Source organism: Sorex fumeus, unplaced genomic scaffold, assembly GCF_029834395.1.
Source record: "Sorex fumeus unplaced genomic scaffold, SorFum_2.1 ptg000127l, whole genome shotgun sequence".
Classification (NCBI taxonomy): Eukaryota; Metazoa; Chordata; class Mammalia; order Eulipotyphla; family Soricidae; genus Sorex; species Sorex fumeus.
The window spans coordinates 738,679-755,096 of record NW_026606184.1 but is presented as its reverse complement, the minus strand read 5'-3'; the positions used below and the strand labels follow the sequence as shown (position 1 = coordinate 755,096).

At 65.6% G+C, this 16,418-nt stretch overlaps 2 protein-coding genes across 3 annotated transcripts in view; both read right to left on the bottom strand.

Annotated features, from left to right (window-relative positions):
- Nucleotides 1-16,418, bottom strand: part of UHMK1 (U2AF homology motif kinase 1) — a 48,286-nt gene that overhangs the window by 8,807 nt on the left and 23,061 nt on the right. The window lies entirely within an intron of this gene.
- On the bottom strand, nucleotides 4,268-12,792 carry UAP1 (UDP-N-acetylglucosamine pyrophosphorylase 1). 2 transcript variants are annotated; one of them, XM_056137770.1, is made up of 10 exons: nucleotides 12,459-12,792; nucleotides 11,369-11,573; nucleotides 9,739-9,914; nucleotides 8,671-8,843; nucleotides 8,398-8,591; nucleotides 6,451-6,591; nucleotides 5,894-6,082; nucleotides 5,719-5,769; nucleotides 4,643-4,709; nucleotides 4,268-4,403 (listed from the first exon to the last, which is right to left on the bottom strand). In XM_056137770.1, the coding sequence occupies exons 1-10, from the start codon at nucleotides 12,736-12,738 to the stop codon at nucleotides 4,311-4,313; spliced, it is 1,569 nt and encodes a 522-aa protein (XP_055993745.1). In that variant the 5' UTR covers nucleotides 12,739-12,792; the 3' UTR covers nucleotides 4,268-4,310. The 2 variants fall into 2 exon arrangements, with proteins under 2 accessions (XP_055993745.1, XP_055993744.1); XM_056137769.1 differs by lacking the exon at nucleotides 5,719-5,769 and having other exon boundaries at nucleotides 4,271-4,403.

Genomic DNA, 16,418 nt, shown 5'->3' with positions numbered 1-16,418 from the left:
GCCGGGAGCCAACGCTGGTGGCCATCGTGGAGAGGGGGCCACGCTGGTGGCCATTCTGGTGGCACTGGTGGCCATCGTGGAGAGAGGGCCACGCAACCACGGGGGCCCGCGAGGAACCACACGGAGGGCCCCACCTGCACGCAGGGCACCAGGTCATCAGAGCTGATGGACCTGAGCACTGGCCCTGGATGGGGCAGCAGGACTCACGGGGATGGTCCAGAACCGTGTCCGTGAAGAGGGGAAGGGTTGGTGCAAGCGGGTGTAGACAGCTGGGTGTGGGCACAGGAGACTGTGGGTCTGGGCGGGCGTGGGTGCAGGTGGTGTTAGGACACCCTGTCTGTGCCGGTGACGCCCGGCCTGTGTGCTATCACCTACCTCGTCACTGGGAGCGCAGCCCGACATGCTGCAGGACAGAGGGACACGGGGCCAGGAGGCTGCACATGACCCAGGTCCCAGAGGTGCTGCCAGGTATAACCTGCCCCCCACCCCCGTTACTCAGACTCCAGGGAAGCAAATGCGAGGAGAATTTCCACTCGTGGGCACATCAAATTGACCTCCGTGCAAATCAAATTCACCCTTTTGCAGGTCAAAGTTTTCCGTGTAAATATCTTTGTGTGTGTGTGTGTGTGTGTGTTTGTGTGTTTTCTTTTTGGGTCACACCCGGCGATGCTCAAGGCTGACTTCTGGCTCTGTACTCAAGAATCACTCCTGGGGCTGGAGCCATAGCACAGCGGGTAGGGCGTTTGCCTTGCACGCGGCCGACCCGGGTTCGATTCCCAGCATCCCATAGGGTCCCCTCAGAGCACCGCCAGGAGTAATTCTTAAGTGCAGAGCCAGGAGTAATCCCTGTGCATCGCCGGGTGTGACCCAAAAAGAAAAAAAAATCACTCCTGGCAATTCTCAGGGGACCCTATGGGATGCTGGGAATCGAACCCAGGTCAGTCTGAGTGCAAGGCCAACCCCCTCCCTGCTGAGCTGTTGCTCCAGCGCTGAATTAACTGTGAAAGGCCCAATGCCTTTGGGAGGGCGGGAGGTAGGGGTGGGCCCCCATGGTACTGGGGTGGAGGGGTGCCGCTCCATGAATTTCTGGCTGCCTAAGTTTTCTTGGTTTTTTTTTTTTTTTGGTTTTTGGGTCACACTCTGCGATGCTCAGGGTTGACTCCTGGCTTTGCACTCAGGAATTACTCCTGGCGGTGCTCAGGGGACCCTAGGGGATGCTGGGAATCGAACCCGGGTCGGCCGTGTGCAAGGCCAATGCCCTTCCTGCTGTGCTATCAATCCACAATTCTTTTTTATTTTTATTTTTTTGGCTTTTTGGGTCCCACCCAGTGATGCTCAGGGCTAACTCCTGGTTCTACTCTCAGGAATTACTCCTGGCGGTGCTCGGGGGACCCTATGGGATGCTGGGAATCGAACCCGGGTCGGCCGCGTGCAAGGCAAACGCCCTATCTGCTGTGCTATCGCTCCAGCCCCCTGCCTGCCTGAGTTTTGAGCTCAGTTCGGCCCCCACATGAGCACGTGAGACTCGGTTCCGAGTCACAGTCTGAGCTCCTGGACTCAGGCTTCCCGGTGCCCTGCAGACACCCCACTGCACGGGAGAAATCCTGGGGTTCCCATAGAATGAGTCCCAGGGCCCTGGGTCACTGCAGTTCAGAGTGCGAAGGAATGAGGGGCCTGGATCCACCACCAGCTTGTAGGAAACGCTATGAAGGGGACCCAGGTTGCTGATAAAATCCCGGAGGGGCTCACTGTCACCCCCCAAACAAGGGGGAGACCCACTGGAGTTCAGGGTCGCTATGGACAAAGGGGTCAAGTCACCGAAGGGTCTTCCCGCCTCTGTCAATTCTGCCTTTGGATTTTCTTTAAGTTTTTGCTTTTTGGGTCACACCCGGCGATGCTCAGGGCTGACTCCTGGCTCTGCACTCAGGGATCACTCCTGGCGGTGCTCGGGGGACCCTATGGGATGCCGGGGATCGAACCCGGGTCGGCCGCGTGCAAGGCCCCTGCCTTTTTATTTGCTATGCCAAAAAGAGGGGCTGGAGCGATAGCACAGCAGGGAGGGCGTTTGCCTTGTACGTGGCCGACCCGGGTTCGATCCCCGGCATCCCACAGGGTCCCCCGAGCACCGCCAGGAGTGATCCCTGAGTGCAGAGCCAGGAGTCATCCCTGAGTATCGCCGGATATGACCCAAACCAGAACAAGAGTGCAAAGATTGGGGAACCCAGGCACAGACCCCGCGTCTCTGAGCAGGACACACAATATCCCGCCACCCGTCCTGATTCCACTCCAAAGCGTACTCGGGGATGGCACCCTGGGGAACCGCAGAAGGCGGGAACCCTTCTGTGGGGCCTGAAAATGAACTATTGTCTGGGGGCCGGAGCGATAGCACAGCAGGTAGGGCGTTTGCCTTGCACGCAGCCGACCTGGGTTCGATCCCCGGCATCCCATAGGGTCCTCCGAGCACCGCCAGGAGTAATTCCTGAGTGCAGAGCCAGGAATAACCCGTGAGCAATGCTGGGTGTGACCCAAAGTGCAAACAAAATAAAAATAAAAATAAAAAAATAAACTATTGTCTCCAAGTCTAATTCCCGCCCCTCAGGTGTCCGCAAACGAGAGACGTCTGGGGAGCGTCACACGGCGGAGACAGACACAGACGGCAAGTGACCCCAGGTCTGCTGGGGTCTTCCCCCAGGAACCATCCCCGGGGAAGCCAGGACAGGGATGAAGAAAGGAAATTTGTGCAATAATATAGAGAGACTTAATTGGTGGTTCTCAGCATGACACACACACACACACACACTCACACACAAAAAAAACAATGAAAATGAGGGCGCTGGGCTCGGGGACCCCCCAGGCCCGGTGGGGAGAAAGTTCAGAGGCAACCTAGAAGGTTCTAGAAGCGCAAACGCCCACCATCACCATTGCGGGGGTATAACAAAAGTCGAACACAGGACTCTGATCTGGCCTGACCGCTGAGAAATGACATTTTCATTACGTTTCGGTCCAGGGCTAAGTCTGTAAGTACCAGGGAGGGCTTCGCCCTGCTGGCTTAAATAAACAGTTCTTTCCCCCAAGAGAACGTTCCAGAAGAGAGAGACGATGGGGAGGAGGGGCCTGATGGGCTTTGTGCAGGGGCAGAGGCCGGGGTCTGGGTGGGGGCGGGCAGGGCCTTCCTGCCGGAAACCTCAGCTGGGGTCTGGGCCCCCCCCAAAGCCGGACCCTTGGGGCCCCCAGGCTATGCTGACTTTGGCAGGAGAGCTACGTCTGTCTCCCCCAAAGCGCTGAGGGTCTCTGCCCCCCAAACGAGGCTGGCGAGGGTGAAAACGAGGCACAGATGAGGGGGGAGGGGGCTCTGGTCGGATGCCCCCCAGGCAGTCTGGGGCTCGGCCGGGAAGGGCTCCCAGGTGGGGGAAAAGCCTCCGTGAGTGGGTCGGTTCCCTGCAACTGGGCACTGACACCCACCCTCGGGTCTCTGGGGGTCCCGGTGACTCCCTGGTCGGCCCGCCCTCCCTTCCCCGCCCCGGGGGACCCTTGGTTGGCATCACCCTGGCCCTGCCCATTCCACCCCTGGCACACGGGTGGACGCTTTCAGAAACTGGGGTCAGGGACGGAGAGAGCACAGCGGGGAGGGCGTTGGCCTTGCACGCGGCCGACCCGGGTTCGATTCCCAGCATCCCACAGGGTCCCCTGAGCACCGCCAGGAGTGATTCCTGAGTGCAGAGCCAGGAGGAACCCCTGAGCATCGCTTGGGTATGACCCAAAAAGCAAAAGACAAACAGGAATGACCCGGCTGTCCCTCCCATGCTGCGCCCGGCCCCTCGGGACCCTCCTGGGGCAGCACTGGCCTGGCCTGGCCCTGCTGGACGCCCCCCGAGCCCCCGCAGACACCTCTGTGGGGGGGGGGTTTGAGGCCGTTGGGACACAAGAACCAGACTTTATTTGACGGACCAAGTGTTTTCTTAAAAAAAAGGCTCATGTTGATAAAATAAATCTGACTCTGAGTACCGCAGAGGCCTTCGACATGCGTCCCCGCCCCGTGGGCCAGCAGCGTGTGGGCAGGGATGGCCAGTCGGGGGCCAGCCGGAGGCCAGCAAAGGGTCAGCCGGGAGCGCCCCGGCCTGAGGACAGACGCTACAGTCAAACAATATAAATAAGACGTTCCAGGGGTCGGCGTGGCTCCGTGCAGCCCAGTGGTGGGACTGTGGGGGCCACGCAGCGGGGGGGTGGGTTCGGGGGTGTCCAGGGAGCTGGGATGCCCGGCACGGCCACCGCCCGCAGCTGGCCGGACTCTCCCGTGGCCTCGGTGGCCCTCAGAGGCCGTTCCTCACCAGCTCGTGGACCCCGTTCTCGTCGATGACTAGCGGGGCGTGGAACTCCCGGCCGGCCACGTGACCTTCCAGGCCCTGGGGAGGACACGGGGACTCGGTCACGGCTGAGCACGGGGGTCCTGGCCTGGCCAGGCGCCCCCCAGTCCCGAAACAGCTCCAGGGGCCCAGCTCCAACCCTGGCCCCCCCATCCCCCCAGCACCTCAAGGGTCCCCGGTCACACCCCGACTCGTGGGGGGGCCGATCCGGGTGTCACCCCAGCATTCCCCAGGGGTCCCATCCCCTCCGCCCCCCGGGGTCCTGCTCTGACACTCACCTCCCCGGCGTAGGAGACCAGGGGCGACACCTCGCACAGGATGGGGGCGTCACCCGCGTCCTTGAGGCTGCGGAAGAGAAGGAAGAGCGTGAGAACCAGTGTGTGTGTGGGGGGGGGGGGACACTGAGCTGGGCCCCCGGCTCCTTCCCTCTGAGGGGTCGCAGGCCCGGCGGGCGGGCCAAACAGCCCCGTGTGGCCCTCGTGGGCGCAGCTGCAGCTGTGGCCAGGCTCTGACCCCCCCGTCACGTCTCCTGCGGCCGAAAAGGCCTTCCAGGCTGTCCACGGTGCAGGGGAGGGTGTGGGCGGGTGCACGAGTCAGGGGCACGCAGACCCCACTCGCTGCACTCAGGACCCCCCAAACCCCACTTCTCCCCCGAGACCCGCCCTCGCTGCGTTTGCAGAAGAGCTCAGGTCACCGCACTCACTCCGGCACCCGGAGGTAGCACTACCCCGCCCCACCCCACCCCTGCAACCCCAGCTGGGCAGTGCCGCAGAGCTGCACCAGATGAAAGAAGAAACAGGGGCCGGGCCGGGCACTGGCAGATTCGGGGGGCGACGGGCCACGGGGGCTGGGCTGGGCGGAGCCCCTGGCAGCGACCCCCACAGACGGGGGTGGGCTGGGCGGGGAGGAGGATGGGAGACCCCAGCTTGAGGCACTACGGTGACCTCCGGTGACTTCCAGAGTGGCTCCCGGGTGTCCCCCACCTAGCGCCGGACCCTGCGGGCCACTGCCCAACCGCGCCCCTCCTGGAGGGCCACAGAGCCGAGGTCCTCCCGGGCCCCTGGGCTCCGAGAGACCAGGCTTACGTGGGGGCCCCACCCCTGCTCCGAGTCCGTCTCCTCCTCCGGACACTGACCGAAGCGAGCCACGACCCCAGCGGGCGGCGGGGCAGAGCCCGCCCCCTCCGGCTCGGTCACGCGTGTGCGACCCCGGCCCGCGCCCCCGGCCCGCTCCCCCGTGGCCGCCGCCGCCCTCAGCTCATGCCCCGCCTGCAGCATGCAGCCCCGGTTAGTGTTAGGGGGGACCCGCCACCGAGCCAGCCAGCGGGGGCGAGCGGGAGGCCGCGGGCATTTACTTGTGGTGGACGCCGGCCGGCCTGGCCTCTGGCTTCCCGGGGTGGGCACGGCTGTGCGGGAGGAAGACGTGTTACTGGGGGGGGGACCGGGCCGGGGCAGGGGGACCCCGCGGGGCGGGCCTGCTTCCAGCCGGCCTCCCGCTCCCGCCCGGCGCGGGGGGACGCGGGGACCCACCGGGGGATGGCGGGCAGCCGCGAGCCGTTCTCGTCGATGAAGTGGCCGCCGGCGTTGAGCACCCAGCGGTGGTGCAGGGACAGGAGGGCGCGCCGGGCCGTCGTGGGGTTGTCCTTGCCGTCCTGGCTGTCGGCGTTCTTGAGCGGCGAGAACTCATCCTCCCGCAGCACCTCAAACACCACGAAGTTCCTGCGGCCGGAGCGGACGGACAGGCGGACGGGGCGGTCAGCGGCACCCCTCCCCGGGGTCAGCAGGGAGGAGCTGCCCCCCAACCCCGAGCCGCCTTGGTTGACTCTCCCTGCAGAAGCCCCACACACGCGGGGAGGTGGGGAACGGGCGTCCCTGGTTCCAGCCCCCCGGCGTCCCCGGAGCACTGAGCCCAGAGCAACCCCCGAGCACTGCTGGGAGGGACTCGGGAGAGCTCGGGAGGGCGGCGGGGTCTGCACCGGCTCATCCCGGCCACGTGAACCCCAGAGCGTCCGATCCCCGCGGGCAGGGGGGCACCCCCGAGAGCCCAGACCCCCACCCCCGATCTGGGACCCCCCAAGTCCCCGTACTTGGCAAACTGGAAGATGTCGAAGACGAACTTCTCCATCTTGATCCCGTTGGGCTTGTCGGGCTGGACCAGCCGCCCCCGGGCGTCCACGAACGGGATCTTCTTCTGGGCCACGTGGTGCCGCAGCCGGGGCTCGAACACGCTGCCCAGAAGGACACACAGGGTGACGCGTGGGCGCGGGCGGGCCAGCCGCAGGGCCTGGCCACGGCCACGGATCAGGGCGTGGAACTCTCCAGAAACGTCACCCTTAGGCCACACACACACACACACACACTTACACTCATGTACTCAGACTCACACTCATATGCTCAGACACACACACTCACACTCATGTACTCAGTGACACATAGATTCACACAGACACACACTCGTACTAACACTGAGCCCCACACACATACATATACACTCATACACACACACTCACATACACACCGACACTTTCACACACTCACTTATATACTCACAGTCACACTCACACCTGCACGCACGCACATACACTCAGTCACACACACGTACGCACATTCACACACACCAGGCTGTATAGCTCACACACACACACACACACACTCACTCCTTCCCACCATCACGCCTCTGTCCCCTGCATCTTCCATAGAAGGTTCTCGCCTGTGCCTCACCCCCAGCTCGGCCGAGGGTGCAGAGGGGAGGAGTGAGACATGCACGAGGAGGAACGACAGGTGCGGGGGTGTGGAGGGAGGACACAGGTGCACGCGTGTGTGTGTGCAGATGTGTTCACAAGCGCGTGTGCATGTGCAACTCTGCGTGCATAGGTGTGTGTGCGTGTGTAGGTGGGTGAGCATGTGTGCAGGTGTGTGTGCATATACAGATATGTGTCGGTATGTGAGTGCACACAGGAGTGATATGGGGGAGGATGCACATGCAGGGGTGTGCGTGTGTAGGTGTGTGCATGTGTGTGTAGATGTGTGCATTGGTGTATGCGGGTATCTGCAGGTGTGTGCAGGTGTGTGTGTGTGCAGGTGCGATTGTGTGCAGGTGTGCGTGTGCATAGGTATGTGTTCATGAGTGTACATGTGTGTGCATGTGCAGGTGTGTGCATGAAGGTGTGTGCATGTGTGCATGTGTGAGCAGGTGTGTGTGCAGGTGTGTGTATAGGTGTGTACGTGTGTGCAGGTGTGTGTACGTGTGTGCAGGTGTGCAGGTGTGTGTACGTGTGTGCGTGTGTGCAGGTGTGTGTGCTCACGGGTATGTGTTTATGAGTGTACATGTGTGTGCGTGTGCAGGCATGTGTGCACGTGTGAGCAGGTGTGTGTGCAGGTGTGTGTATAGGTGTGTGCATGTGTATGTGTGTACGTGTGTGCATGTGTGCAGGTGTATGTGCTCACAGGTATGTGTTCATGAGTGTACCTGTGTGTGTGTACAGGTGTGTGTGTGCGGGTGTGTGTATAGGTGTGTGCGTGTGCAGGTGTGTGTGTACGTGTGTGCGTTTGTGCAGGTGTGTGTGCTCACGGGTATGTGTTCATGAGTGTACCTGTGTGTGCATGTGCAGGTGTGTGTGCGGGTGTGTGTACAGGTGTGTGCGTGTGGAGGTGTGTATGTGGGTGCGGGTGTGTGCATGTGTGCACGTGTGAGCAGGTGTGTGTGCAGGTGTGTGTATAGGTGTGTGCGTGTGCAGGTGTGTGTGTGTGCAGGCATGTGTGCACGTGTGCACGCGCGAGCAGGTGTGTGTGCGGGTGTGTGTACAGGTGTGTGCGTGTGGAGGTGTGTATGTGGGTGCGGGTGTGTGCATGTGTGCACGCGTGAGCAGGTGTGTGTGCGGGTGTGTGTACAGGTGTGTGCGTGTGCAGGTCTGTGCACGTGTGTGCGCGTGCAGGTGTGTGTTCATGTGTGCGCGTGCAGGTGTGTGTGCACACGCGGTGGACGCCGTGGGCGCGGGGGCTGGCGGGGAAGGGGCGAGGCGGGCGGGCCCCACCTGACCACGTCCCTGAGGAAGGGCAGGGAGAAGAAGTGGTTGGCGATGTTGCCGGCGCTGAAGAGCAGCCGCCCGTCGGGGCTGCGCCGCTGGGCCGTGGCCAGGGAGATCTCACTGTACTCCACCACCTGGTAGACGCCGTCCACGCGGCACACCACGCCCACCGGCTCGGTGGGGTTCGTCTTCTCCACCACCTGGGGGGGCGGGCAGAGGAGGCGTCGGCCGGAGGCGGGGGACGGGGCAGAGACCCGGCCTGTGGGCGGCGGGGGGTACCTTGGCGCCGCAGTCGGCCCCTTTCTGCATGCAGAAGCCGATGAAGCGGGGGTCGGCCACCTTCACCAGGATGTTGTCCACGCAGTACACGTGGACGGCCGAGATGCCCCTGCGCCCCATGTCCTCCACGATGCCGTGCGCGGCCAGCGCCCGGTACAGGCCGCCGTTCCCGTCTGGAAGAGAGCGGGGGGCTGTTCCACACTGGCCAGGACCACCCCCCACCCCGGGCGAGTCTGTCTCTGCGCGGGAGCTGTGACACCGAGTGGGTGGCTAGCGTTTGTGCGGTCAGCAGAGCTCAGTGGCCACTGCCCGACTCCGAGGACGACCCCAGCCTGGAGGCAAGGCCAGGAGTGAGCCCTGGGCACTGCCAGTGCGTGTAAAAGCACAATAAAATACACCCACTCTCTTAGAGTCTAACGGGGAAAATCACCGCGGAGGGGGCGGAGCCCCAGCACAGCGGGCAGGGCGTTGGCCTTGCACCTGGCCGACCCGGGTTCGATTCCCGGCATCCCAGGTGGTCCCCTGAGCACCGCCAGGGGTAATTTCTGAGTGCAGAGCCAGGAGGAACCCCTGAGCATCGCCAGGTGTGACCAAAAAAGCCAAAAACAAAAACCAAAAACTAGAAGCAACGTCTGAACATCTACCCCACAGAACGAGACTAAAGGGGCCAGAGCAGGGACAGCAGGGAGGGCGCCTGCCTGGCACACGGCCGACCTGGACCCCATACTGGCCCCTGAGCCCCGCCAGGAGTGAGCCCTGAGCGCAGGGCCGGGAGTGACCCCCGGGCACTGCTGGGTGTGGCCCCCAGACAAGCAAATGAAAAGAAGAAAGCCAAGACGTGCGGCTGCTTCTGAGAAAGGGCCCATTGCCCGGAGCTGACCGCACTGGGGGCGGCTTCGGGGGGAGCCTGAGGCGGGTGGGGGTCAGTGGGCGCTCTGGGGGTCTGGGTGGGGGATGACCGGCACGCTGATGCCACAAAGCCCGCCCCGGGCCGCGCAGGAGACCGCGGCGGCCAAAGCAAGACCCAGCGCCCGGCTGGGAGGCCCCGGCCCACCCCCGGCCACGCACCCGGAGCCATGGCCAGTCGGCCCTTGTCCTCCAGGATGACCTTCCCGTCGAAGGTCAGCGCGGGCAGCATGCCCTGCTGGAAGAACACCACGTCCTCGGCCCGCAGCCCGAAGAACCGATGCTTGCCGAAGAAGGCCCGCGTGTCCTCCACCGTCCGGCCGCTGGTCATGACGTACCTGCACGACAGACCCTGAGCTGAGCCCGCGGGGACCCCGCCCACTCCAGGGGGCCAGGGGGAAGGGCCAGCGCTGGGTCCCGGCTCTGCCTCCCAGCGGGTGCGGGACAGCCAGAGAAGCTTCCAGAGGCCAGCAGGGGGGCGGGGGATGGACACGGATCCCTGGACGGCCCCCCGGGCGGAGGACACAGGTCCCAGATAGAGTGCCCGCTGGGTCCAGACCAAGCCCACCGGCTCCCGGAGAGGCCCCAGAGACCCCCCTTGGTGGGGTTCGGCCCCCTTGGAGCCGGGGACACGGGGACAGTCTCGGCGGCCGTGGCCACTCGAGCGGGGGACGCCAGCGGTCCCACACGCCCACGTCGGATAACAGCTGCTCAGCGAAACCTGCGTCCCAGGGGAGCAACCCCAGGGGCACCCGCGCCAGCGTCGGCGGCCAGAGGGGTCAGGAAGGGCTCTGCCCGGACAGGACTGCGCAGGGGAGGACTCACTGGGGGAGGACCATGCAGGGGAAGGCTCACTAGGAGAGGACTCACTAGGGGAGGACTCACTAGGGGAGAACTCCCCAGGGGAGGACTCACTAGGGGAGGACACACAAGGGGAGGACTCCCCAGGGGAGAACTCTGTAGGGGAGGACTCCCCGGGGAGGACTCGCCAAAGGAGAACTCACTAGGGAAGGACCCACCAGGGGAGGACTCCCCAAGGGAGGACTCACTAGGGGAGGACACACAAGGGGCGAACTCCCCAGGGGAGGACTCACTAGGGGAGGACTCTGCAGGGAAGGGCTCACTTGGAAGGACTCTCTAAGGGAGGGCTCACCGGGGAGAATTCACTAGGGGAGGACTCCCCGGGGAGGACCTGCCAAAGGAGGACTCACTAGGGAGAATTCATTGGGGAGGACTCACTAGGGGAGGACTCTTCAGGGAAGGACTCCACAGGGGAGGGTTCACTAGGGGAGAACTCCCCAGGGGAGGGCTCACTAAGGGAGGACTCACTGGGGAGAATTCACTAGGGGAGGACTCCCCGGGGAGGAGTCGCCAAAGGAGAACTCACTAGGGAAGGACCCAATAGGGGAGGACTCACTGTGGAGAATTCATTGGGGAGGACTCACTGGGGGAGGACTCTTCAGGGAAGGGCTCCGCAGGGGAGGACTCACTAGGGGAGGACTCACTAGGGGAGAACTCTCCAGGGGGGAGGACTCACTAGGGGAGGGCTCACTAGGGGAGGACTCACTAGGGGAGAACTCTCCAGGGGAGGACTCACTAGGGGAGGACTCACTAGGGGAGGACTCACTAGGGGAGAACTCTCCAGGGGACGACTCCCTAGGGGACGACTCTCCAGGGGGGAGGACTCACTAGGGGAGGACTCACTAGGGGAGAACTCTCCAGGGGAGGACTCCCTCGGGGAGGACTCACTGGGGAGAATTCGCTAGGGGAGGACTCCCCGGGGAGGACTCACCAGGGGATGGTGCACGGGCTGCCATGGCGCTGTTCCGCCAGCTGCTGCAGCCTCAGGATGCGCTCGGCCTGGATCTGGAAGAGGCTCTTCCGGGACAGCAGGCCCACGTCGTACATGCCCTTGGGGTACACCACGCCGAGCCGCGTGCCCTGCCCGCCCGCGAGGAGGAGAGCGGCCACTCTGCTCTGCGCGATCTGCAGGAGCCCTGAGAGAGAGACGCGGGGTCACACGCCCGGACCCCCGTCTGCACGCAGCGGCGGGGGATGGGCGCGGCCGCGAGGGAGGGAGAGTGAGGTGGGGGCTGGAGAGACAGTCCCGGTGGGCAGGGCACTGGCCTTGCACACGGCCGGCCCGGGGTTCCAGCCCCGGCACCCGAGAGTGTCCCCCGAGCCCGCCAGGAGTGATGGCTGAACACAGAGCCGGGAGTCTGCCCCGAGCACAGAGCCGGGAGTCAGCCCCGAGCACAGAGCCAGGAGTCAGCCCTGAGCAGCGCCAGAGGGGGCCCAAAACCAGAAAGAAAAACGAAGAAACCCCCAAAGAAAGCTGGAGGGGCTGGGACCCTCGGTCTCTAAGGCACAGGCCTCCAGCTGGGCGCCCTGGGCACAGGGCGTGGACAGAGGTACAGGCTGGCCCACGGCCGGGATCCCGGACACGCCTCTGGCCGGCATGAGCCCAGCAGCGCAGGGAGGGAGGCCGGGCAGGGGAAGAGAGCCGGGCTGGGCAGGGGCATCTCCCTCCAGAGGATCGAGCAGACGCTGACCGTGAGGATGGAGCACCCTGGGCCTCTCCTGCCCCGACTAAGGGGCAGTGCCAGAAGCAGTGGCCACTAGACCGTCTTCCTGTGGGGCTGCAGGCCAGGGCGGGGGAGGGGAGGAAGGCACCCAGGAAGTGCCCGAGCGGGAGCACCAGGAGGGCCAAAGAGAGCCAGTGGACACTAGTGAGGGCCAGTGAGAGCCAGTGAGGGCCACTGAAGGCCAGTGAGGGCCACTGAAGGCCAGTGAGGGCCAGTGAGGGCTAGTGGGGGTCAGTGAGAGCCAGTGAAGGCCAGTAGAGCCAGCGAGGGCCGGCCCGGGAGTGGACACAGCCGTACCTTCATCCTCCCAGGCCTGCAGCTGGTCCTGGTCCCTGGTGGCGCTGCCCAGTACCTCGCGGGGCACCGGCTCCATCCGCGTGTCTACCTTCTCCTGGCCGCAAGACTGCTGAAAGCCGGCCATGGCCTTGCGGAAGAAGCCGCCGAGCTCGTCCAGGTCCAGGGCCTGCAGCTCGGTCCGCAGCTCCTCCCGCTGCCCCGGCGTCAGCTCGTCCCAGAACTGCAGGACGTGCGCCTGCCCGGCCCGTTCCAGCCGCTGGCGGAGGTCACTCGGCTCCATGGTGACCTGCAGCCACGCGGCTGCCGGGGGGGACGCAGCCCGTGTCCAGGAGACCTGCAAGAGGGGTCACGGGTCACGGGAGTGCGGAGGGGACAGGGGCTTTGGACACGGGAGTGGGTGTTAGGGCGGACACGACGCGTGGGCGACGGAGTGTGGACACGGGAATGAGTCTGAGTGTGTGCGTGGAAGGTGGACACCGAAGGGGGTGTGAGTATACAGTGTGTGGACACGGTAGTGGGTGAGTACGCAGTGTGGACACAGCAGTGGGTGAGTACGCAGTGTGGACACGGCAGTGGGTGAGTACGCAGCGTGGACACGGCAGTGGGTGAGTACGCAGTTGTGGACACGGCAGTGGGTGAGTACACAGTTGTGGACACAGCAGTGGGTGAGTACGCAGCGTGGACATGGCAGTGGGTGAGTACGCAGTTGTGGACACGGCAGTGGGTGAGTACGCAGTTGTGGACACGGCAGTGGGTGAGTACGCAGCGTGAACACGGCAGTGGGTGAGTACACAGTTGTGGACACAGCAGTGGGTGAGTACGCAGCGTGGACACGGCAGTGGGTGAGTACGCAGTTGTGGACACGGCAGTGGGTGAGTACGCAGTTGTGGACACGGCAGTGGGTGAGTACGCAGCGTGAACACGGCAGTGGATGAGTACACAGTTGTGGACACGGCAGTGGGTGAGTACGCAGCGTGAACACGGCAGTGGGTGAGTACACAGTTGTGGACACGGCAGTGGGTGAGTACGCAGTTGTGGACACGGCAGTGGGTGAGTACGCAGCGTGGACATGGCAGTGGGTGAGTACGCAGTGTGGACACGGCAGTGGGTGAGTACGCAGTTGTGGACACGGCAGTGGGTCTGAGTACACAGTGCGTGCACGTGGCAGTGGGTGTGAGTACAAGGTGTGTGCACACGGCAGTGGGCGTGAGTGCACAGTGTAAATACACACTGTGTGGACACGGTGTCAGTCCCCAGCGTCCCTGATGCCCGGCGTGGCCCCCAGTGGCGGGTCTGGAAACAGCCGTGCCCCGTGGCGCCTTTATGGGGGTTTTGGGGCCGTCTGAAGCAACGCGGTGATTCTGTCCTTGTCTGCCGGCCCCACGCCTGCCCGCAGCCCCGGGGTGTCCACGGCGGGGCCCGCCTGTGAGGGCTCCTGGGAGCCCCCAGCCCACCTCACCAGGAGGCAGGAGTGGCCGGGGGACCCCCACAACCCCACCCCCAAACTCCAGGGTTCACCAAAGAGCACAGAGGCGGCACGCCCAGCTGCCTTCCGCGACCCGCCACGCCCCTGCCCTCCCCGGGAACCAGGGGCCCTGCCTGTGCTTCCCGGAACAGGTGAACAAACACGGAGAACAAACACGGACCGTGTCCACGGCCGCTAACAGGGGACCCTCTGGACACCCTCAGATGAAGCTGGACTGTCCCCTCTGCAGGAAAACTGTCCCCACGCTCGCTGCGGGTAACCGGGGGCCCCAGCGCCTCGTGGGTGAGCCGTCCCCTGGCCAGCAGGGGGGCGGGGCCTGGACCCCTCTTGCAGGGAACAGCCCCCCACGGTGCAGGCGAGGCCACACTGAACCCTGTCCAGCCAGGCGCCCCCCCCCCGCATCCATCCCCCGAAGGTGAGGCCAGACTGTCCCGTCCAGGGAGGCAGCCCCTGGGCCCTGCAAGTGAGGTCGGACTGTCCCCTGTCCAGCGAGGTGGCCCCCATTCCCGGGAGGTGAGTCCGGCCTGTGCCCCGTCCCCCGCAGATGAGGCTGGACTGTCCCCCTCCAGAGAGGCAGCACATGTCCCCAGCAGGTGAGGCTGGAGTGTCCCCAGCCCCTGCAGATCAGGCTGGACTGTCCCCTGTCCAGCGAGGCGGCCCTTGTCCCCCGCCCCCTGCAGGTGAGGCTGGACTGTCCCTTGTCCCCCGGAGGCGAGTCCGGCCTGTCCCCCCGCCCCCCGCAGGTGAGGCTGGACTGTCCCCTGTCCCCCGCCGGAGAGGCTGGACTGTCCCCCGTCCAGCGAGGCGGCCCTTGTCCCCCGTCCCCCGCAGGCGAGGCTGGACTGTCCCCTGCAAGTGAGGCTAGACTGTCCCCTGTCCCCCAGAGGCGAGTCCCCTCGCCCCCCCGCAGATGAGGCTGGACTGTCCCCCCCCTCGTCCCCTGCAGATGAGGCTGGACTGTCCCCAACCCCTGCAGATGAGGCTGGACTGTCCCCCGTCCAGCGAGGCGGCCCTTGTCCCCCATCCCCCGCAGGCGAGGCTGGACCGTCCCCTGCAAGCGAGGCTGGACCGTCCCCTGCAAGCGAGGCTGGACCGTCCCCTGCAAGCGAGTCCGGCCTGTCCCCCCGCCCCCCGCAGGCGCGGCTGGACTGTCCCCGCGGCGTCCAGCGCGGCCCGCCCGGCCCGGCCCGGCCCGGCTCACCTCGGCGCGTGTCCTCGGCGCGGCCACTCGGGGCGTCCCGGGCCGGCCGCCTAAATAGCCGCATCCGGGGCCGGGGCGGCCGCGGCGCGCGGGTCCCCCCACCCCGCCCCTCGGGACCGCTACGGGCCGCGGGGCGGGGCGAGCCGGAACCGCCCGCAGCGACACGTCAGCGCCGCGGGCCGGGCGGGGACGCCACGCGCGCTCCAGCCACCCGCGCGGGCCAATCAGCCGCGGGAGCCGCGCCGAAGCCCCGCCCCGCGCCCGCGCGCCCCGACGACCTGGCCCAATGGGAACGGCGGCTGGGCCCCAAGCCCCGCCTCCGGGGGCGGGGCCCTCACGTCACTCGCAGTCTGGCCCAATGGGGAAGACGCGCGGTGCTGCGTCGCCGGCGCCCCGGGAGACGCCCGCGGAGTGGGCGGGGCGGCGCGCGCGTCACTCATCTCCCCGCGGACCAATGGGGCTCGGAAACTCCCTCAGAGCCCCGCCCCTATCCCAATGGGAACAGCGATCGGGCTCCAAAGCCCGCCTTCGGGGGCGGGGCCCTCACGTCACTCACCGGGAGACACCCGCGGAGTGAGCGGGGTGGCGCGCGCGTCTCTCGTCTCCCCGCGGACCAATGGGGCTCGGAAACTCCCCCAGAGCCCCGCCCCTTATCCAATGGAAACAGCGACCTGGCTCCAAAGCCCGCCTTCGGGGGCGGGGCCCTCGCGTCACTCACAGTCCGGCCCAATGGGGAAGACGCGCGGCCCTGCGACGCCGACGCCCCGGGAGACGGCCGGAGTGGGCGGGGCGGCGCGGCGTCACTCACCGCCGGGACCAATGGGGAGGGCGCCTGGGCCGCCCCGCCCCGCCCCGCCCCGCGGCCGGGTCGGAAGAGCCTGACGTCAGCGCCCGGGCCCCGCGGGCGTGCGTCGGGGTCACGGCGGGTCGCGTGGTCTCCGGAGGGCCACGCGCGGGGTGGGCGCGGGGGGCGTGCGAGGCCCAGGGGTGGGGCCGGTGCAGTCGGACACGGGCGTCCACTCGGGCCCCCGGGTGCGGTGGCCGCAGGGTCCGACCCTGAAACGGACAGCCTGGGCCAGGTGCTAGATCAGGCCCGGGGGGCTCTGCCCCTGCCCCCTCCTGCACCCCTGCAGCCCAGGTCCAGGGTCCTGGCCCGCGGCCAGCCCCGGGCTCTGTGTGGAGTGACCCCCAGCACTGCTGGGGTCGCCCAAACCGAGCACTTCCATTTAAATTGAATTTTTTTTTTTTTTTTTTTTGCTTTTTGGTTCACACC